The 22,101-nt window shown below is 43.6% G+C and overlaps 1 protein-coding gene across 2 annotated transcripts; it reads left to right on the top strand.

The window, feature by feature from the left end:
• Positions 1–1,702: 1,702 nt before the first annotated feature.
• Positions 1,703–21,406, top strand: LOC114059206 (interferon-induced GTP-binding protein Mx-like). 2 transcript variants are annotated; one of them, XM_027887398.1, is made up of 14 exons: positions 1,703–1,757; positions 4,865–5,187; positions 6,720–6,912; positions 7,735–7,872; positions 9,071–9,225; positions 10,579–10,717; positions 11,224–11,422; positions 12,148–12,226; positions 12,869–12,991; positions 13,741–13,882; positions 15,524–15,682; positions 16,561–16,637; positions 18,084–18,302; positions 20,916–21,406. In XM_027887398.1, exons 2-14 carry the CDS (start codon positions 4,918–4,920, stop codon positions 21,147–21,149), a joined length of 2,127 nt encoding a protein of 708 aa, XP_027743199.1. In that variant the 5' UTR covers positions 1,703–1,757; positions 4,865–4,917; the 3' UTR covers positions 21,150–21,406. The 2 variants fall into 2 exon arrangements, with proteins under 2 accessions (XP_027743199.1, XP_027743200.1); XM_027887399.1 differs by lacking the exon at positions 1,703–1,757 and adding an exon at positions 2,346–2,403.
• Positions 21,407–22,101: the final 695 nt, after the last annotated feature.

The raw sequence follows: 22,101 nt of genomic DNA, 5'->3' as shown, positions 1-22,101 counted from the left end.
GCCCCCTGAGTCACAGAGGCAAAAAGGGCTGGGTCTAGAGAACAGTGGGAATGCTGTGGGGTCGGACTCGTGGACTAGAGTGGAGCAGTTTGAAACCCACCAAAACAGGCAGGAATTGAGAGCAGCTGATAAACCGAGGCAGGAGTCAAAACCAGGGGGAGTGAGAAGTAAGGGCTGATGCTGCACCCGACTTGGAAAGCCCCTGGCTGAACAGAGCATACTGATGTTGCTTAACAGCTTAGAACCTACTAAAAAAAAAAAAAAAAAAAGAAAACAGCACAAGCATTTGAGAAACAGCTTGAGAGCTCAGCTGCCCTGAAGCAGTGCATAACACAGACAAACCACACTGAGTGTCACTTCGCTTTCTCTCACCCATATTCAACCACCTCAGCCATGCCCTGGCAGCCCTGGCTCAGCCCAGGTGAGTGGTGGCACAGTTTGCCACCCTGTCTGGGCTGGAAAGGCTCTCTGTGAGGTGGGAAAAATACTCCCTCTCATGTGGAGGGGGCCCTCACCCACTTGTTTTTTGCATGAAGGGATGAGAAGGCTGAAAGGGTCCCCTGGAGGGCACAGGACCAGCAATTCCCAAAGGGCAGTACTGGCGGGATCGGGGCACAGGAGCTTCCCTGGGCTCCCCTGGAACCTGCAGGTTTCACCCCAGGTGTGAGTGAGTTAACTCAGTGAGCTGACTTTTTGGGGGAGGAAAAGGGGGTTGTTGCTCGAGGGCAATATTTCCTTGTACCTCTTCCGTTCGCCTCTGACACCCTATCATGCAGTACAGCCAAGAGGGGAGGAGCTGTGTTGTGAGGAGTTTCATTTCTCCAGTTCCCTAAGGAGCAGGGGGAAAGCTGGCATACAAAGAAATGAAAGGGAAAAATACCAACACATTGCATTACTGTTTCTCGAGCTATTGTGAAACTGTCACCTTGAGAATATGGATTTGGCATGTGTCTGACAAAGCCCCTCCAAGGACTTTCGTGGGTACAGTTTCACAAAGTCAAAAATTGTTTATTTGGGTGACAGCTACAACAGATTCAGAACTGCTGTTGATAAATGCATTTGCCATGCTAGTGCTAAATATCCCAAGGCTAGAAAGACAGTGATTAATCAATAAGTTACAATTCACTAAGCTTAACTTCACCATTAATTAAGCTTAGGTACAGTGGTGGGGGCGCTCTTCTGTGAGGTTTAGGGGAGATTTTTACATGGACGTGTAATAGAACAAGGGGGAATGGTTTAAATTGAAAGACAGTAGGTTTAGATTGGATATTAGGAAGAAAATCTTCCCTGTGAGGGTGGTGAGGCCCTGGCACAGGTTGCCCAGAGAAGCTGTGGCTGCCCCTGGATCCCTGGAAGTGTCCAAGGCCAGGTTGGACGGGGCTTGGAGCAACCTGGGCTGGTGGAAGGTGTCCCTGCCCACGGAAGGGAGGTTGGGACTAGATGATCTTTTATGTCCCTTCCAACCCGAACCAGATTCTGTGATTCTATGAACTTCTGGCTGTGAGGTCTCCACCCCAGACACAACTCAGGATAACTCCGGGTGGAGGGTTAGCAAGAGGTGCTGAGTCATGGCAACTCCGTGTTTTGGAAAAGCAATCCTGGTCACTTTCCACAGAAAGCAACTATTTCTCGTGTGAGAATTGGTTTCGTTTCTCCCGATTCTTGTCACTGTCTGTAGGTGGAGCCTGTAAATAAAAAAGCACCCGAAGAAGTTCAAAAAGGTTATTGCATCTCCTTGCTACAGGACACTTACGAGGGTAAGTTCCTTTTTTCCTGCTTCTAAGAATAATAATGCAGTTTTTGGCAGTTGTCTTCATTCCTTGTAATGCGAAAAGGCTCCATGAGAGTCCAAAATAAGTGTGTTTAAACAAGGTCGCCAGGAGCAGGATTTGTTGCTTTCTGGGACGAAGAAAAAAGAAAAGACATTAGTATTATTTCCTCTTTAAAAGGAGAGAACTGAGAGATGGCATTTAAATCGGAACACATGTTTTAAAGTGTGTACTGTACTTGGAGATGGAGGAGGCAATGTTCAGCAACATGATCTAGGCAGCATCATAACATGCAGCATCATAACTTTTTTTTTTTTTTTCTGAGAAGGCAGCTAGAATTAACAAACATACAGCCCAGAGACTGTGTAGTTCACCCAAATATCCTGAAATATGTCAGCCAGAAGTCCACATGCTCCTCTGGCTGGACAGAGGGTGAATAATTCTTTCACTACATTTTTTAGATTAAAAAAAAAAAAAAAATACAGCTGTGTGGGTTCAGCACCACAGCCCTGCACTTCAGGGTTAGAGGGGATTTTATTGATAAGGGGTTTGGTTTTTTTTTTTATCTCCTTGAGATGCAAAGCCGGGATCTTCAGGGAAAAACAAGGCATCTCCTCTTCACAACCATCAGCAGGTTGGTGCTTCGTGCAGGTGTGGCTGTGCATCACACAGTGCTCCTTGCTGTGCCAGGGGAGGTTTCCACACACAGGCAGGCAAAGATCTAAAAGTAAAAGCTCAAGGAAAGCAAGGAAAGGAGGGAGGCAGGGGACACTTTAGGATTTTCTCTCTGCATTTGACTGGATCTTAGGTATTTACACACCTGCCCAAAAAGGTCCCTCGCTCCGCACCGTTTGCCGTGAATGAATTCAAGCGGGACAGGCTTTGTTCAGGGGGAACTCTCTTGTAACTTTATTACTCCATTTCTATATACAGACTCCCTGCCGAACCGGGGTCCGAGCTCTCCAGCCAGGCAGGTGTTTCATCATCTCCCCACATACCACACCCTCCCCATGTGGCTGCTTCCAGCCGCAGGGAACAACCGCGTTTCAAGCTGCTTTCCAGCTTGTGATTCTTTTCACACACACACACACACACACACACACTAATCTTAGCTCTGGCTCGCTCAGGACCACAATATTTTTGTTTTAGTATTTCCTTCTTCTTCTTTTATCATCCAGGTGGGCTGGTGGTGTCCGTCCAGCCACTCCTACGTGGAGGTACCCTGCGGGCATCCCTGAGGGAGGCACTGGCAGTGGGGTGGTGGGGGAGAGGGGGCTGGGAAGGGGTGAAAGTCGAAACTGGGAACTCCCTGAAATCTCAGGAGGTCAGTTTGCCCTCTTGGCTCAGTCTCCAGCACCATTTTATACCCTTTGGTGGCCGATGCGCACCAAAGGCAATCACAAACATCTCAGCTCCCCTGTCTCTGGAATGAATTGATTATGCAAGCATCCAGACATCCTGCAGTGCCCACCTGGTGTCCTTATCTCTGGGCAAAGGGGGGAGGGCTGAGGATTCATGAGAAGACCCAACAATCACCCTTACACACACCTAGGGGGGCTGAAGACCACAGGGTGCCCACAAACCCTAACAGAGATGCCTACAGGCAGCAGCGGAGTAAACCAAGACGTGTGGATTTCTGAGGTTATCCAGCCATTCTCCCCACGGACCTGAAAAAGGTTAGTAGGGCGGGGCAATCCTTTCTGTGCCACAGGGGCATAGTCATTTCTTTGTGTACCGAGCCCTGACAACATCATGAAAGAAAGAGGAAGAGGAAAAAAAAAAAAAAAGAAAAAAAAAAAAAGGTGCAATTTTAAAGTGCTTCTCTGAAACGGCCAGAATTCACACGTGAAACAGGACACTGGGATGACGTGATGACACTGAAAGTCTGCCAACGACTTCCCTTCCCCAGGGCTGCCCCTGCCTCCTTCCTTGCCTTGAACTACACAGGTCCTTTGTTGCTTTGTAGTTGTGAATTCTGCAAGGCCAAAGACAATGTTTTGGAGAGCAAGAGGGTCTCACTGAGGCTTTGGCTCAACAGGAAGAACCCTGACCTGACTATAATCCACAGTAATAGATAGATAACAGAGGTGTTATTTAGGCACTGCATTGGCATTATTTAGATACTGTATTAGCAATACATCTAATCATAATCATCCACATAATCACTGTATCCTACTTTTCACGCCTGTCCCAGAATCTTCTCTTGACTACTCTTCTACAGCATGTGGTGTTTTGTCTAAGCTTGTATTACACATTGAAAGCATAATTTACATATTGTCTGATCATCCTATTTTGACATCTGCTTAAATTAGAAAACCTGTAAACCTAATTCAAGCAAAGAAATTAACAAAACAGGAAGTTATTTCAAGCAAAGATACGTTTCTTCTAAGTTATTTCCCCAAGTGTTTGAGTTAAACAGATCCTGGTTTTGGTAGAGGAAAGCCAAAGAACATCAAGCTTTGAAAAAATACTGATGGTTTGTTTTTTTTCTTTAAATCTCTCTCACTGGAAATCACTTTTCCTGGAAACATGAAAAGCCTCTAGTTTCTTCAGCCACCCATACAGATAATAAGACAAAACTTTTACATAAAGAAAAGTTGAACAAGAAAATAAAAAGTCTCCCTTCTCTAACATCACCTCAAGCAAAGTGTGCTTTTGGGTAGAGGGTTTTAAGCTTTAGGGGAGGGGACCAAGATACAGAGCTTCTAAAACAGGTGTCAGAGTTGCCTCTGACGAATGTTTCTACCACAAGAGAGGTGAGTTGGCTGCACAGCAGAGTGTGGCCTGGTGTGTCCCACTCTCATTGCTGGTGGCTCAGCCGTGCAGACCCTCCTTGAGCAGCCCACGGCCCTGTACTCCTGACCCCAGGAAATTAAGGATTCTCACACTCTCTCCAACCATGCCCAGGTACTGATTGAGCTTCTCCAGACAACTTTCAGCAAAATATTTCACTGAGAAAAACCAGCTTTTTGCAAAAAACTGGTGTAACTTCCCACCACCACCACCACCCCCCGCAAGCAAATATTGGTTTTTTTTCCTATGGCAATTTCATTCTTTCAAGCTGGAGTCACTCACTGCCTCGTGTTTGATTTCAGAAGCTGTACCCAAGAGCTGGACCAGGCAGTAACCACTATTTAGTGACTCACTTATGGACAACCTGCGTGGCAGCCCAAAAAATCGGCAGGCCATGGATAAAAGGAACGCAGCCTTCAAATCCCCTTCTGAAGGAACCAAACCTGCCCCGAAGGTAGAAGGGTTTGCATTTCCTTTCTTAAAACAACCTTTAGAAGGTGTTTCAGTACCTCTCCCACCAGAGACAGAAGAAGAAGCCTTTCAGATGTCAGAGAACATTTTCCATAGGAAGCCTAACTATGAGAAGAACGGCTTGGAGAAAGAGGATTCCGGAGAACAGGACAAGGTAAGGCAAGAAGAGGACACAGATCCTCCCCGTTCTTACTCTGTTGGTTCATTTTGTGGCCCCAAAATTAATTCCTCTGTCTCTTTTCGGTCAATCTGCACTTGTTAGGTCTAAGGAGTCCTTTTGGATCAGGGCCAAGCAGTCATTTGTGTAACTAGGAAGACAGGCACCTGCAATTAATCTGCAGATATAAACAATGCAGGTCTAAAAAAGGGGAAAAAAAAAAAAAAAAAAAGGATGGCTGCAGCCTAGAAGCCAATTTAATGTCTGACATGTACCTGTGTCATTCTTAACAACAAATGTTGAACAGAAGTCCTAAAAGCTGAGATAGATTTTACTTGAGCCTCTTCTACCTTCAACAGAAGTGCAAAGAAAGCTTGATAATAACCTTCTTAGATATTTGACACTGGAAGCAGATTACTTTTAAAGTTTGTGACATAGTTAATGAAGTTTTTTGAGAATTGGCTAGCTATTAAACATCATAGTGAAGGCAGTGGGCAGGGGGTACCAGTAACATTTCAGTGCCTGCCCCCAGTACAGTGTGCTTTCTTCTTCATCTTGAAAGAAAAAATCTGCTTGACAGACATACTCTTAGAGCTGGCTTTCTTGGATGAAAGTGATGTAGAGAAATTTCAGTTTTTCTTTTCAAAAAATCAGGTTTGAGTGTGTCTGGCCCCATATGCCTGAAACATATTGGTGTTCTCAAAATTGCATTTCTAAATGCAGCAGTCAGACTGGAACAGGGAGAGAGGAACAGGGAGAAAAGACCAAGGATGATCTTTATATACTTTATTTGAGCATATTTAACAGCAGATGGACCAGTTTTGTAAAAGGCTGGAAATTACTGGCTTGTTTCCATGTAAATGATGAGCCTGTGTTAACGTCTGACACATGTATCAAAACCAAAAAATGACAATAATCAGTCATTTAACACAACCCACTCATATTCATTTCTTACCCAAGCCCAAAATGAGGCAAAGAAAGAAGAGCCATGATGATCTAAAAGGCTTTTAGCCACCTGTTGAGGACTCTACAGCAGAACACTTATGGTGCCTGTGCAAAAATTGTATCTTCAAACTCCAAACCAAAGATTTAATAAGCTATTCTGTGCTAAATTCTGTGATTACTAGTTTTCATTTGCATACACGTTTCAATAAATCTGTTGATGAGTGGAAGAAAATGGCAATTATTTAAAAAAAAAAAAAAAAAAAGAACAAAGCACACTTAGTGCTGTGGTTTCCTTCCTTTTTTTTTTTTTTTTTTTACCCTCTCAGAATAGCTTCCAAAATCAGGGTTTTTTGCTAAGGATGATCATTAGGCCAACAGATTTTTTTTCATAGTTATAGACACCTGTTTATTACATGGAGATGCAAGGATGCACAGTGATATAAAGCACAGCTTGATGCCAGTAAATAAGCTGTTACTAAAAAGAAGGAGGAGCAGGAAAAGACGTCTAGATTTTTGCTGTCACTGTTGTGGAAACAACTTATTTTAAAATTAGGGAAAACTCATCCTAAGTTTAACTCCATCAGGATGCAGAGCACACCTTGTACAAACAATATGAGGAAAAGATCAGGCCCTGCATTGATCTCGTCGACAGCCTGAGAGCTCTGGGGATAGAGAAGGACCTGTCCCTGCCTGCGATCGCAGTGATTGGAGACCAGAGCTCTGGGAAAAGTTCTGTCCTAGAAGCCCTGTCTGGTGTTGCTCTTCCCAGGGGCAATGGTAAGAATTCACCTTCCCGGGTTTTCACTTTGATGAGATGGAAGGGATTTTTTTTTTTTTTTTTTTTGGGGGGGGGGGGTCTAGAAATGGATAACTGTGACTGAGAAGTGGATGTGCCAGTGAGGCACCACGAGGTAACTCCCAACAAGGCACATGTTCTGGCTGGTCAAGAGACCAGAAGAGCAGAGTGTAGCATAGTTGCCCCGAACTGTGGACAGACTGAAAGAAAGCATCAGCTGACTCTGTGCATTTCCCAGCAAAAGAGTATCAGTTTCATGTGGAAAACTACTTTTGAAATTTGCTTTTGGGGTTGGTTTAGTTTTTTTAAACAACATTTTCTTACAGATACCTTTTTTTTTTTTTTTTTTTTTTTTTTTGTAAAAAGCATACAAAGACCTTTACTTAAAAACAAAACATCATTTTAGTCAGAGAAGGTTGTTGGAAGACTTTGCAGCTCAAGAAGATTCACTTTTCAGCTCTCTCTCTCTCTGTGTATATTCTCACATGTAAGTTCTGCAAGTTCTGTGTGAGCTGACAATACCCCCTAATCTTTGAGGCTGGACTTGGGGAAAAGTTTTCCTAGGATCTAAGGTGCAGCACTGAAACAGAGCACCCAGCAAAGAGCAAACCTCCAAATCTGCGGAGGTTGGCAAGACCAGGCACGAGTGGAAAGAGCCATAACTGACCTCCTGTAGTGCCGGGGACAACCCTACCCCGAGTGGGAAGTTGGATGAGACCCCCCTGGCAATGTCACGTAGTACAGGGCTGTGTATCATGTTCAGCATCTACTGAGTTTCACCTCTGCCTTTGGAACTGCTGCAGGTATTGTCACTCGCTGTCCCCTGGAACTTAAGCTGAAAAGGTTACCCGAGGGCCAGGCGTGGCGAGGGAGAATCTGTTACCGCAACGTGGTCATGGACCTCCAGAACGCCTCTGATGTGGACAGGGCAATAAGACAAGGTGAGTGGGTTTGGCTTGCTCAGTCTCCCCTGAAGAAGGATGATCCGTGATGATCACAGAATCACAGAATGGTTAGAGCTGGAAGGGACCTTAAAGATCATCTAGTCCCAATCCCCGCACTGTGGGCAGGCATGCCACTTGTAAGATCCACGATCCTTTTCTCCAAGATAAAAGGCTCAGGTTGTGTCCTTAGCTGGATGGCATCTTCCTGGTTTCCTGGTCTGGGGAGGTTGTCTGTCAAACTGTAAACATGCAAATGCTCCCTGTCTTCAGTTCAATAGCTCAGAGATTGCTCAAGGTACCTCTGGCTGGAAATCTTACAATTTTGGAGAAAACTGGAAGAAGGCAGAGTGGAGAGCATGGAGAAATCCTGGGAGGTGCTGTGACCATGGCCTCAGCCATTGTCCTTCCCATGTCACAGCTTTACTGTTACAGCGTTTCATGCTGTGTAAGAAATCATGTGTTTTTATCCAAAGGGCAGTAAGAATTTGCCCTAAATGTGAAAGTTGGATTGTCCTTATTTCCTTCACTAGCACAGCTCTGCACATTGTTATTGTTCCTTTTTTTTTTTTTTTCATTAGCTGTTCAATATATTATTTGGATATTCTCAAGTTATCTTTCCAAAACTGGCAAGGCAACTGGTATAAATTAATTAAGGTAATTACAGAGATGAAAATCTCTCATAAGAATGGCTGTGGGTTTTCTTTGCTTCTCTGTGCTGCTCACAGTTCCAGCATTATTGCCTTGTAGGATCTGGGACAATTTACTTGATCTCCCAACCTCTCTATCAAAATGTAAAGAACGTAGAACAACACCTATTTGTCTTTCAAGGCATCCAAGGATTAATTAATGCCTAGAAAGTGTCTTGTTGCTGGGGAAGCATTTCTACAGCTGGCCAATATTTTATCTGATCCCTTTTGCTGTGATTTATTTACAAGCATTTTGTCTCCACGCACGAGAGTTCACAAATCCGTGCTCTGTAAAATATTGCAGTTCACATTCCAAAACCACCTCACATGTGCTGCCTAATAATTTCCTTAGATTTTTGCATGAGTGGATTTATGTGTGTGGCTGCATCTGAGGGAAAAAGCCAAGCCTAAAAGAGCCTGAGGTGGTAGTTGGGCACTTTTCAAAGTCGGTGTGTTAAGCTTTGGTTCGATGCCTATTTGAAGCTTGCCTTGCTCTTTTGTCCTTGCAGCCCAGGATTTTGTGGCTGGTCCTAGAGGCGCCATTAGCGGAGAATTAATTTCCCTGGAGGTTTGGTCCCCAGATGTCCCAGATTTGACACTAATTGATCTTCCTGGAATTGCCAGAGTGGCCGTGGGGGACCAGCCAAAAGACATCGGGGAACAGGTAAAACTCAGTCTCATGTGCCAATCTGTGCACGGGGACACCTCTGTAACCCCCCTCATGCCCGGGGCACGTCACTGAACACACTGCAGCCCCATGTCCCTCAGCTACATCTGGAAGATAAATACACCCCAGAAAAACTGGTCTCTTACCAGCCCTCTGGATGTATTTGGCAGAGGAGAACAGATCTGAGTTCATCCCTTACTTGCAGAGCACGTCGGAATCAGACCCATCCTGGGTTTTCTCATCCTTTAAGGCAGCCCAGAAGACCTTTCTGGAAGTAAACAGAATAAGTGTTAAAGTGCAGGGGATTTCTACTCTTCCTCTGCCTGCTTTTAGAGGAAATGCTGGGGAGTGCAAATAAAACTAGTTGGACAAAGTCAACTTTGAGGGTGATGAACTGAGTGTACTGTTCCTCCTAAAATGCCTTTAAATAGGAGCTTGGAATAAGAGGAGCCTAAACTAAACTAGACATATCAAATAAAAATGAGACTAGATTGGATTGTCTGGGCTTTACTTTCTGGGAGGAGAGTAATTTAGTTTCAGAGTTAGACAGGAATCTTTCTATTGTATTCAGAAGAAAGCAGCAGATGTGACATGATCCAAACATTTCCATCATCCCCAGCTGTCTGTACACTTCAAAGATGGAGTATATAGCATTGTAGCATGTCAGAAACTGGGGTGGATGGGGAGTAGAAAAGGATGCATCTTTAGCAAAACTCAGGGGGAAAAAAAAGAGTGAATTTACTTCAGAATAAGCACAGTAGAGCTGTGTGAAGCTGTTGCAATACAACACAGATTATGAGAAACTCATTTAGTTGGGCTTTGAAACATAGAGACAATGCCAAATAGATATCATGTGCTACTGGGGTTTTGGCTTTTTTTGTTTCTTTAAAAATACTCCACTGAAATAAAAGCCAGACATTTGCTTTCCTTTCAGAGGTACAAATTTATCAACATAATCTAGCTTGTTTTCTTTTCATGAGTGCGTGCCTAGACATCAGAACCTGATTTTCTTACATATGGTTATTTTTCAAATACCTTGAATACTTCCATAAGGAAAGATTACTTGCATGAGAGGTTAAAATCCACATAGCAGTTGAGACAGGCATGACAACAGTCTGGTCACTGTTCATGCCAGCTGTTTGGGTAAGGATAAGGATGTTTGCACAGGAAAAGAGGCTGCATTCTTCTGCTGACCCCTTTCCATGCCATCCTTTTAACATGTAATACCATCCTCAGCATATGTAGCATTCAGTGTCATCAGACAGTGGCTCATCTTGCTAGAAATGGTCACACCCTACGTGCAAGCATCTGATTTCACTGAACCTCCTTTACTGCTGTATTGCATTGCAGATCAAAATTCTCCTTAAAAGAATTATTGGTTGCAAAGAGACAATCAATTTGGTAGTGGTGCCATGTAATGTGGACATTGCAACAACAGAAGCCTTGAAAATGGCCCAGGAGGTGGATCCCAGTGGAGAAAGGACACTAGGTGAGACAACTTTTAAGCTACAAGTTGAAGAGAAGGGCAATCTTCTTTTTGCATGAGGACTGATGTTCTGTGTTCCACACCAGATCTGTGCCATTAGCTACTAGAAGAAGAGGGGCAGAAAAAGAAAACAGCCTAAATAAACTATTTACAAAGCATAAGCAGCTCTAAGAATAAGAAAAAAAAAAAAACAAACTACCTTGTTTTTGTGTCTCGCTGGCATTCGAGTTACGAATAATTGGAAATTACAAATCTCAGTGGTAGGAAAGCTTTGCTGCTGCCTGTTAAAAAAAAACAAAAAAGGTTTGCAAGGCAAAAGGCCTGGTGGCAGGCCAACTGTAGAGCAAGTTTCACAGGGCAAAGCCCAGGGGCTGAGAGCTTTCTAGGAGAGAGAAAAATTCCTTTATGAAACATGATACAGAGCGTTCCCGCTTGGTGGGGGGGGAGGTTTTACTGCATCTCTCCCACCTGTAACTTCTGTGCTCGACTAACTTTGGGTCATTTCACAGGGATCCTCACCAAACCTGACCTGGTGGACAGAGGAACTGAAGAGTCTATCATTAGAATTATACAAAACATGGTAATCCCCCTCAAAAAGGGTTACATGATCGTCAAGTGTCGTGGGCAGCAGGACATCCACAACAAAGTCACCTTGGCCTCTGCCATCCAGCAGGAGAGGAACTTTTTTGCAAGTCACAGACATTTCAGGTACCTCTCACAGAAAAGATCCCTTAAAAACATATTAAAATCACTTTGAAGCTTCCTACTGATTTGCTGATATTTAACTCAGGGTTGCAAACAGGTATTAATTAAAATTAGATATTATATTTCTGTTTGCCCATGTAGTGTTACGTTTCAGCAACCCAGAGGAATTTTTACACAGCAAATAAACTTTGAAAATGTTTTCTGGATGCAAAATACATGGGAGAAATGCAATGAACTTTAGAAGTTCAGAATAGCCCCAAGGAATTCGAGTCAAGCATCTGAGCACTTCAAGTCAAGCACTGAAGTGTTTCTTTTCCCTGGAAAACATGGTGAAACACAGCATGAGAAAGGCAAACTGAGGGCACAGTTTGCCCAGAAGATGAGTCAGCAGCAAATCAATCATAATACAGAGGATGGCCAGATGAATCAGTGAACTTCACACATGCAGAAACGATACAGCAGCACATCCATCTGCTGTGAGGATTTGCTATTTTCAGGTTCTTCTCTGCTTCCCTTTGCTTAGCCAGAAGCTGTCAAACAACTCTTGAGAATAAAAGTGCCCAGAGAGTCCTGAGCTGCTGCCACATCTGTACCAGCACTCCCCAGAGGGCTCTTTCTTTGCTCAAGTTGTTTAACAGAACTAGTGAAAATAGAGCAGAGCATCAGGGCTGTCTCCTTGCCCTGCATGTGCTGGCTACCCAAAACCACCTTCTCCTCTTTTTGTGCAGTGTTCTTATGGAAGAAGGAAAGGCTACTATCCCCCATCTGTCGGTGAAGCTCACAAATGAACTTGTGAAGCACATCATTGTAAGTAAAAGAGGTGCCACACCGAGCTGTTTGTGTCAGTTACTGCTTAAAAATGAGTTCAACCCTTCAGCCCTGGGATGCAATGGACTGCACCTGGATTTCTGTGCATGGATAGTGCTTAATGATCCTTCAATCTAGCAGTCTGAGAACAAACTGAACTGAGAGTCAGAGGTAAAAAAAAAAACAAAAAAAAACCAAACATGCTCTGTCCTCAGATTTGCCTTTAAACTGCAGATCATTTCATCTGCTTGTGACTCATAACTCCTGCCTTTTCAATGGCAACCATGATATTTCCTTTTGTTTATAAGGAGTGTTGATCACCTGGGTGACAAGTTACTGCCATCAGCTTACTGAAACGCAGTCATTTCTATTCAACTGAAAATGTCTTCAAAATCTCTAGTAAGATATAACTGCTCTACTACATTACTATACTCCTGCAAGCACATTGGTGTTTCTATTTTATATGTATTTATCTGTAAGTAATATATTTTATTGCACTAAGGGAAGATGCTAAAATATAGGGAACCTCTAAATTCAGTCCCGAAGGAGAAAAAAAAAATATTTCTTTATGTAAAACTTCCAGAAAATAAGCCAGACATGTTCAACCTATGTCAATGCCCTTCTTTACTGTCTGTTCCCCAGAAAACTTTGCCAACACTGGAGAGCCAAATACGTGAGATGCTCCATAAAACATTACAGGATCTACAGAGGTACAATAGAAGCACGCCCAAAACAGAGTCTGAGAAGCTGATTTTCCTCACAGATGTAAGTATCAGTATAAGTTTGGTCAGGGAGCAGAGCAAGGAGGTAGAAAAAGGTATCAAAACATCAGCATGGACCACCAGGAAGTTTGTGGTCTGTCACTGAAATGCTTTGAGAGTAAAATAGACAAACCTCTGTCGGGAATACAGTATACCTGGAAAAAGAATGGACCAGAGGGGCTCATAGCCCTTTCTAGCAAATTTTTTTCCCCTGTGATTATGTGACAGGAAAATGAAACAACTCGGTTGGTCAAAATCAAGCACCTCAGAGAGGGAAAACTTACCCTCCCGCCTGCTCAACACTTTGAAGGGTTTCCATTGTTTCCAGCACTTGTAAGTTCAAGTGTATTCCTGGTATCAAAATAGGGTTTGCCAGTCCATTTAAGTTGTCTCATCTTGGGGAGTTAACCTCTCAAAGTAAGCCTTTGGTGGGCAGCAGAGGTGCTTGTGCAGGCTCATCTGCCTTCAAAGACTTCATACAGATCTGGTCAATTAGAATGTAGTAAATGGTTCTAAAAGTCTATGGAGGGGAGGGAGGGGAAAGAGCATCAAATTTGGTCTCCTCTAGCTGTGATGGTTTAAAAAAAAAAAAAAAAAAATCAAAAGCTAAAAATCCCAGGAGCTGAGAGCATAAAAGATGTAAGGAAAGGATGTTTTCTATGAACCGTGTCCCAGCTTTTATTCACTTAACATATTAGTCTGAAGAAAATGAAAGTTTGCTACACTGCCTGCTTGTTCTTTAATTCATTACAGTTGATCAAAGTCTTTAACCATGACATCTCTCGGACAATGCGAGGGGAGGAGCAGCTGTTCGGGAACGAAATCAGACTGTTCACGAAAATCCGCCGAGAGTTCCAAACCTGGGGAGTAATTCTCCTGGAATGTGCTGAGAAGGGTAAGCACAGAAACCATCACTTGCAGCTGACCTCAGAGTCCATTCCTTTGCTTTTAAATCTACACACAGCATCATCGGTTGGTTGTTTTCAAGGAAGTGAAGAACAAGAAGCTACGAGCATCCATCTGTTGTAGTGTTAGGCAAGTCATGCTTTGGGAGCAAAGACATGGTTTGTGTTAAATGCTGTCATTACAGAGAGATCAGTGGATGTCTCTCTTCTCCCAGCAAAGCAGTAAAATCAAGACCCAGAATTTGTTGGTGATTCTCTGAACCAATTCTTCAAATAACAACACCACCACCACCACCCATTAATAATAAATAATAATACTTATATATATAATAGATTGTTATTTTTTATTTTTATTATTACTATGAATGTTTTACAATCTGGGTCTTTCTTTGTCCCTCTTTAGCTCTGGTTTAAGGTGTGGAGAAAGCAGTTCTGGGTCTGAAATAGCCACAACCTTGCCAAGAATGTCAGACCTTGCTAATTGATTAACTGAACTCGGTTCTTAGCTGGGGAGTTTTACTGTAGGGTGATACACACAGACTGAACTCTGCTGTACACTCAACATCATTTGCAGATCTTTTTTCACATCTCTGAAATCCCATCACTTGCTCTTGGAGATGACATAGCCAGTCAAGCAGTAGCTCTTGAAACAAGTCCTTTTAGTCTCCGATGCACATCTGTATTGCTAGTGACTAAAATGATAAATGATAATTTAAAAATTATAAAAAATTACATGTACATATAGGTTACAAAGGCAGCAGCACCCAACAGCACATACAACAGCACAGCTCTTGCTCACAGCATGTGGCCCCAAAATCATGGGCGCATATGACATGGGGAAGTATTTACATCTGCAGCAGAGCGAGTTCACTTGTGTAGCTTGAAAACTAGAGGAAGCTTTAGCAAGACCTTCCTCAACTGGTATCAGTCACTGCTTAAGATTTCTGAAGGTACATCACTGAGTGTCAGGTGATTCTGTTTAACTTCACCTTTCTTATGATGAATTAAAGTATTAAAAATAGCAAATACTTTGGATACTTGAAACCTTGAACTTTTTGTTGTTGTTGTTGCTGTTGTTGTTGGGTTGGTTTTGAGTCTTCTTGTTTGGGTTTTTTCATTATCCAACCACAGATTCATATATCTGAATGTCAGGACTGAATGCATTCATGGCTTGTCCTCTGCTTCCACACGTGCACTTGACCCATGATTCACAAATCTGATCCCAAAACAGGGCAATATCAAAACCTTTCAAAAAATGTGTAAACCACTTCAAAGGGATATAACACATGTAAGAGGGCAAACGTGTAAAATGCCAACAACGAAATGCTGACTGTTTTAAATATTGACTGTTTTAAACAAAAATAGCTAGTCAGCAGTAGATTCCCTGAAATAGGGCTTTAGTGAGCCTGGGGCATTGTTCTGGGTTTTTTTTAAACTTGGAAGGGAGATGGCTCATTCACTGAGCAACAATGTGTTAACTCTGTTCTGTAATAACAGCATTTCTTGAAATATCATCTCAGCAGTTGCTCTTCTCAAGAACAGCTCAGGAGGAGTATGAGACTTCCTTTTCAAATGTGGAATGTATAGATTGGGTGATCTGGTAGTAAAGCAACATTACTTTGCTATTACAGCTAAAAAAAGCGTACCCAGTAAGGCAAACAAATACGAAGACCAGTACCGTGGGAGGGAGTTCCCAGGCTTTACCAACTACAGGACATTTGAGGACATCATAAAAGAGCAAGTCCTGGAACTGGAGGAGCCAGCCGTCGAGATCCTGAAAAACGTGATCCGTACGTCTCACAGCCCACAGGAGGCTCCTGGGTGGGACACACTGGGGTGCCTCACAATTGTGGAGTTTTTTTCCAGGATAAGCTGATGATAACGTTCTCTCTGCTGGAGCAAGAGCTCCAGCCAGGACACTGCAGAGAGGGGAAGTAAATCTGATTCAGCCTGGGGGCTTGGTTCTTCTCCAGAGCCTTCATTCTCTCCAGCATTTGTAATGTTTTTCCCAGTGGCTCTTGGAAGGCAGTTAGAAAGTAACTTTTAACTCACCAAGAAAACAGTATAGTAGAAGTACCCGGTGCTGGTCAAGCAGCTTGGAATTCCCAAACCCAGGGAGCGGAATACACAAACCTGAACTGGGAATGCAGTTTCTTTGATGTATTACACCCTGACTGCTGGGGCTGGGGGGAAGGGTAGGTAGCTCATCCAGTAAAAGGTACCCAAGGTAAAAATGATGCTGTGATTCTGTCTCTCCTGTGCTGCCTTAAAGGGCAGCAATCCCATGCCAGACTCACTGCTCTGTACTCTGCATTCCAGCTCCTAGACCTGGAGAGGACACTCAGGGTGAGATACAGATGTGCTGATGGGGCCAAGTGATGCTACATTTGGTAGACACAACTTTAAGCACAGAAATTGCTCTATCAAAGAAATCTCTCCCTCGGGTGTTAAGTGGTTACAGGAGGTCTTTAATTGCTCATAGTCTTGGACCCGGAAATCTAAATTCCTCCTTGTTTGTGTGGGTCATAAAGGCAGAGTGCACCTACAGCTGCTCAGCTACCGTTGGATGAATACAGTAAATGAGAAGTTTCCCAAGTCACATATTAACAATGGCTTAAAAACCTCAGCTACTTACCTGACTTTATTTTTCTGTCTGTTCTTCCCTTAGAACTGGTTGAAGAGAAATTTATGGACATCGTTAATAGGAATTTTGCTAATTTTCACAATCTAAGCAGAGCTGCTAAGGTGAGACTCTACCTATACCCTGAGATAAGTTAAAAGCAAGACAGAATAGCATTTGTAAAGATAGCCATGCTTAATGGTACATCTCACTGCATTACCCTTATGCAAGTGTGGAATTTCTTGCAGGAAAATAAGGAAGAAATTGAAAATGGTATAATTTTTATAATGGAACAAATGAAAGTGCATTTTGCACAACTTTGATAAGATTATATACATATATGTATATATATATATATATACACACACATATTCTCCATTCATTCTGGTCACATTCTTGATGCTTACAACACAATGCAAAGAAAACCTGGTATGGCTGCCTTCAAGAACTTTTAACTAATTTCAGATTTAAGTCTTGCAATGATTTGTAAGCATGGGGGTAGCCTCAGAGTCCTAAACAGTGCTTTTCCCTCTCTGAAAATGAGCCAAGGTGTTAGCCAGTGCAGGAATGCCATCTTTGATAAAAGGAAGCAGGAACAGACAGGCCAAAAATCATTCAACTATGAAAAAAAATTAGCAGATGACTGTTCACAGTTTGGGTAGTTGCATGCTTTGGGGTGGAATTAAATGATATGGATGTCCTTGAAGGCTTTTTCTCAGAAAGAGCTTTGAGGAAGAGATGAGAAGCAATGCTGGCAGGCAGGAGGCAGAGTTCACTCACAGGGTACTGCTGAAAAAGGAAACTCGAAGGTAAATATGAGTGAAATAGGTGGTTTGCCACTTGACTTGCATGGTCAAACCCTGCTGAGCTCCAGGCCTACCAGACAGCAAACAAATAAGCTATTTCATCCAAAGACAGGGGTGTTCAAGGACGTGGTGAGAGGAAAGAAGTTCTGTTAGACGCTGGACATGAGAAGAAAGATGGGATGCTTTCTGAGGGACACTAGGAGAGCATTTTAGGGGGATTTCAGGACGACTGAGGGAACTTTGAGGTCCCCACAGAGTTTCAGGTGGATGTATCACAAAGGGCAGAAAGCATCAGATGGCTGCAAGGGAAGCACCAGACAGAGAGGGGTGAGGCAGGGTTGGTTTGCTGACAGCAGACAGGAGACTGCAGTGTTTGAGAGGGGCAGGAGGGGCAATGGAATTCCCATCAGGGCCTGCTGTCACTGCTTACTGCAAGAGGGAGACGCAAACGAAGCTCATGCAGAAATCAAGGACAGGCTGAACCCATGTCTGGCCACTGCTGCTTGTTCCTTGTGTTTGCCTTTGGGTTTCAAGCACCAGTTTTGATTGATCCCATCTATGTTTAAGGAGGGACTAAAATTGCCATATTTTCCTGCTCTTTCACAGCAGAGGAACCAGAATCTAAAGAATTACTCCATGTTCCCAAGAGCCAGTCTGGGATCAGACAGTGCTCCACTAAGGGCCTGCCTTGGGACACTGCTGAGCGCTGGCACCTCTCCAAAGGAAGCAAATGTCTTAAGAACTTCTTCTTCCTTTCTTTTCTAGATGAGAATTGAAGACATTAAAGAGAAACAAGCGGCAGAGGCTGAAAGACACGTCCGGACACAGTTTAAAATGGAGAAAATTGTGTACTGCCAGGATGACCTTTACCTTCATGATCTTAATGCTGTTAGGGCCAATATGCCACAGAATATATTTCAAGCTCCGAAAGAAGAGCTCTCCTTTGTCCAGGAAATGGTTTCTCACACAAAGGCCTACTTCTCTGTGAGTTTACAGACAGCTTTGCTGCCCCCTGAATGCTACAGCATATACCCCTCGTCCAGATCTTCCTGCAGTCAATACAGTCTTTCATACAACACTACTGCTATGCAGGGAATAGTAGCCAGAGGGTATATAATTGGCTTGTTCAGGTACACACTCAGCTTCTGTACAAATTAAAAGGAGCTTCTGACCAGTGATGAAAATGTTAGGACAAAGCTGGTCTGTGGGGCTGTATCAGCAACGTGGCCCAGGAGGGTGATCAGGAAAGCCTGCAGGTCGTTAAAGGTGACAGCTGGCTCCTAAATCACTTGTTAGCCACCTCCCAGTCTGGCCTGGCTCCCTGCTGCAGCTGCCCCTTGCTTGGGGAACACACCATCACTGAGGGAGTCCTCTCCTCCTCCTCCAGCCTTCCATGGAGAAGAGGGTGACTCCCTGCCCCCTACACAGCCCCACACCAGTACAGTGCTCTCTTGTTGGCTTTCCTATGGGGACAAGTGCAGGGGAGAGGAAAAGACAGTCACTCACCATCATGGGGAAAAGCTCTTGGCCCTGTAATTAAAAGTGATGAGTGATGGCCAGCTCCCCCCTCCAGCAAAGGAAGAGACAGTCCTAGGACTGCTCTCTCCACTGCAAGTTCATCTTACAGTTTTCAAACAACACTGGTTTTCATAAGTTTAATAACATTATATACAGCACTTTGGCATTTGGCACTGCATCTGAGAGCTCAAGCCACTCTGCATATTCCTGCAGCCAGCAGAACGTGGTGTGCATGGCCCACAGTCAGATCTTAAACTAACACAGCAAGGGGAGAGTCAATAAAACATCGAGTTAAAATGGATCAGCTGTCTGAAGGGATCAGAGTGCATCTGCTGTGCTGCAGGTCGCTCCCTAGAAGTTAAGTCTCTGAAGACAAATGGGATGTTTTAACAAAGGATCATGTTAGAGAGGGACAGAAAAGAGAACACACAATATCAGGATTTGCTTTGTCATAAACCTCCCTCAGCAAGCAACGGGTTCAATATTAATAATGCAGTAAAGTAAGCAGCAGCTCACCTTGAACTCTAATAGCAAGGTTCTGACAAGTTCCTGCAATTAAATGTCCAGGCTGCTCGGGCTGATGGCGAGAAAACCAGTGGCTTTCAGAGAACGAGAGACAAAGGCAGAACTACATAAGCTCTTCCATCCCACCTCGTTATACTCACTGCTGTAATATGTATGACTTACATGTTAGTTAAACATTTTTTTTAAATGCCCTAAGAGCCATTTTCAACAAAAACATGCCAGTGCATCATATCTCCATGGGACTTATGCGAGGCCAAACACAGTTTGAATGAGATGGAAGCTCCTAAGCATCCATGGCATGTGAAAATGGCATGCATGAAACCGTGTCACCTATGACAGGACTGTCAAAATTCTGGGTAGAGTTTGGCTCCAGAAGAACACCCATATTTAAAGCACCTGAGCTCCCTCACAGGGTCAGTAGTGCCTAGAGAGGAGGTAGGTTCAGTAAGTGCTTTAGCTGGCTCAGCCAAACTGCTTGCCATTGACTAGATCTCTGTAAACTACAGAGAAAAACTAAACATCTAGTCTTAGCTGTTCTTCAGCTTGATTTCAGCCTCATCATCATACACAGAAGACTTTTAGACACTGAGCTCCAGGGATATCTAATGCCAGAAACAACTTCATACTTCCCAGGAAACTATAGGATTTCCCAGGCTGCCTATAGGACCTACAAATTAAAAGTGCCTCTACCTGACCCTCCCACTGCCATTTTCAGGTCAGGTATTACAAAAAGAAAGGAAGACAGCACCTCTCAGTTGCAGCCAGTCACTCAAGCTTAAGTGCTCAGCTGGCACCAGGAGGGCTTGAAGCAGCTCTCCCACGTGGGAGAGGTTTTATTTTTCATTCCTGTTGCCCAGGAGCACCAGCTGAGCCCCAAACCTCTCTGGAGAAAGGGCCCCACAAGCTCTTCTGGGTCAATCTGTTTCAGTTTGCATCAGTAACTCGACCAGGCAGTTGGTCAGGTTAGGCAGGAGATTATCTCATGGAGATATCACTGCATGTAATGCAGGCACAGTCTGGTCTCACCGCTGCTGAAGACATTTCCCCTGAAGGCTAAATCTTACTCCAAAGCTGTCTTGCACTTAAAAGGGCAATCACAGCAGTAATACTATCTAAATATAGGAATTTAGCAGCTTTGGGAAAAAATCACTCTGCGATTTCCTGCACCATAACACCTTGGTAGCGTTTAGTGAAGACAGGTTTGACAACAGAAATGGTTCACAAGTTCTGTTTGTCAGGTATGTTCTCCTATAACTCATATCAATGACAGCTGAGAGAGCTAAGCAGGGAACAGCCTGCTTTGGCTTTAGTTTGCTGAGGGGGAGAAAACAACAGCTGACATCCCACTAACTTAATTTTTAGATCTTCAGGCACAGAGAAGAGTTGCAAGCATTTTTTAGTTCATAGTAGTACTCGCTTCTTGAACAATGACTCAACCCAACTTTTTGAAACCTCGGTATCACTTTTTACCAGATTACCTATAACCCCTTCCTTTTTCAGTTCTTTTTGGGAAACTAGAATTTTGCCTTTTTTTTTTCCCCCCTCATCTCGCAGGGAGCAAGTAAACGCCTCTCCAATCAGATACCCCTGATCATCCTGTCTTCTGTCCTTCACGACTTCGGAGAAAACATTCAGAGCACAATGCTGCACCTTTTGCAAGATAAAGACAAGTTAAACCTTCTCCTTGAGGAGGACAGTGAAGCTGCTAAACACAGGAACTATCTCAGTCAACGAGTGGATCGTCTCACCAAAGCCTGCCAGTACCTGAGGGACTTCTCCGCGCTGTAATTTGTTTTTCATAAGCATTTTTCTTGTTTTCTAGCATTATTGAAGAATTTTGTATAATCCCCTAAACATTTAATGTCATCCCAGACCGTACCTTTAACACTCATTTCTAGTGCTCAGCTCTGCTTTATTCTCTATAATCAGTTCCATGCAAGCAGCCACCTCTACATCAAGGGCTCCACTGGGGTGGAGCTGTGACTAAACAAATGTAACCCCTCTTTTTTGCTTCATGAACTCTGTACAACCATTGAAATGATTATTAAAAAGCTACCACTCCGAGGGTTATGTTTTGTTGTCTTTCCTGCCGTTGCCTATGAGATGGCTCTGCAAAGTGCCACCACTGTTAAGTGTCAGCCCAGTAGGCAGAGAGGGAACAAACAGTGGGAATGAAACAATTACAGCCTGGAAGGAAAACAGGAGTTTACTTCATCTGATGGGTACCTCCACAGGATGCCACTGGCTCTGCTGAGTCTCCTTTTTCAGTGCTCTGATTTGCAGAGAAAGGGTAAGAGGCTCTTTCTCTTGGAAGCCCAGAGCATCACCTGAAATTTTGGGACTTATGGGCAATTCAATACGTGGCAGGATTTGAACGTCCCAAAATGGATTAAACCACCCAGGATGTTAAATATTAGAAGGCTGTCTCAGCGTGTGGCTTGCTGCCTTCCCCCTTCCCCTCCCCAGGGCAAGAAGAACCTTTCCAAAACCTCTTTCACTTTCATGGAAGCCACTGCAAAATATATCACTGCCCACTGTGTTCATGACATCTTTCATATGGAGGATTTATTTTAATGGGCAAAGCTGTGCTTTGTGTAGCAAAAGTAATGTCTGCATTCAGCTAGGAAAGAAAAAAAAAAAGTGCTTATACCAGTGTGCCATGTAGTAATTTCCAGGATCCTTGCAAGAGAAGCCTTTTCCTCAGGCTATAAATGACAGAAAGTGTTTGACCCTCTTACAG

This window comes from Empidonax traillii, unplaced genomic scaffold (assembly GCF_003031625.1).
Source record: "Empidonax traillii isolate 1590-97213 ecotype Southwest subspecies unplaced genomic scaffold, ASM303162v1 scaffold208:size1045274, whole genome shotgun sequence".
Taxonomy (NCBI): Eukaryota; Metazoa; Chordata; class Aves; order Passeriformes; family Tyrannidae; genus Empidonax; species Empidonax traillii.
The sequence above is the reverse complement of the archived record's forward strand: the minus strand, read 5'-3'. Positions and strand labels throughout refer to the sequence as shown.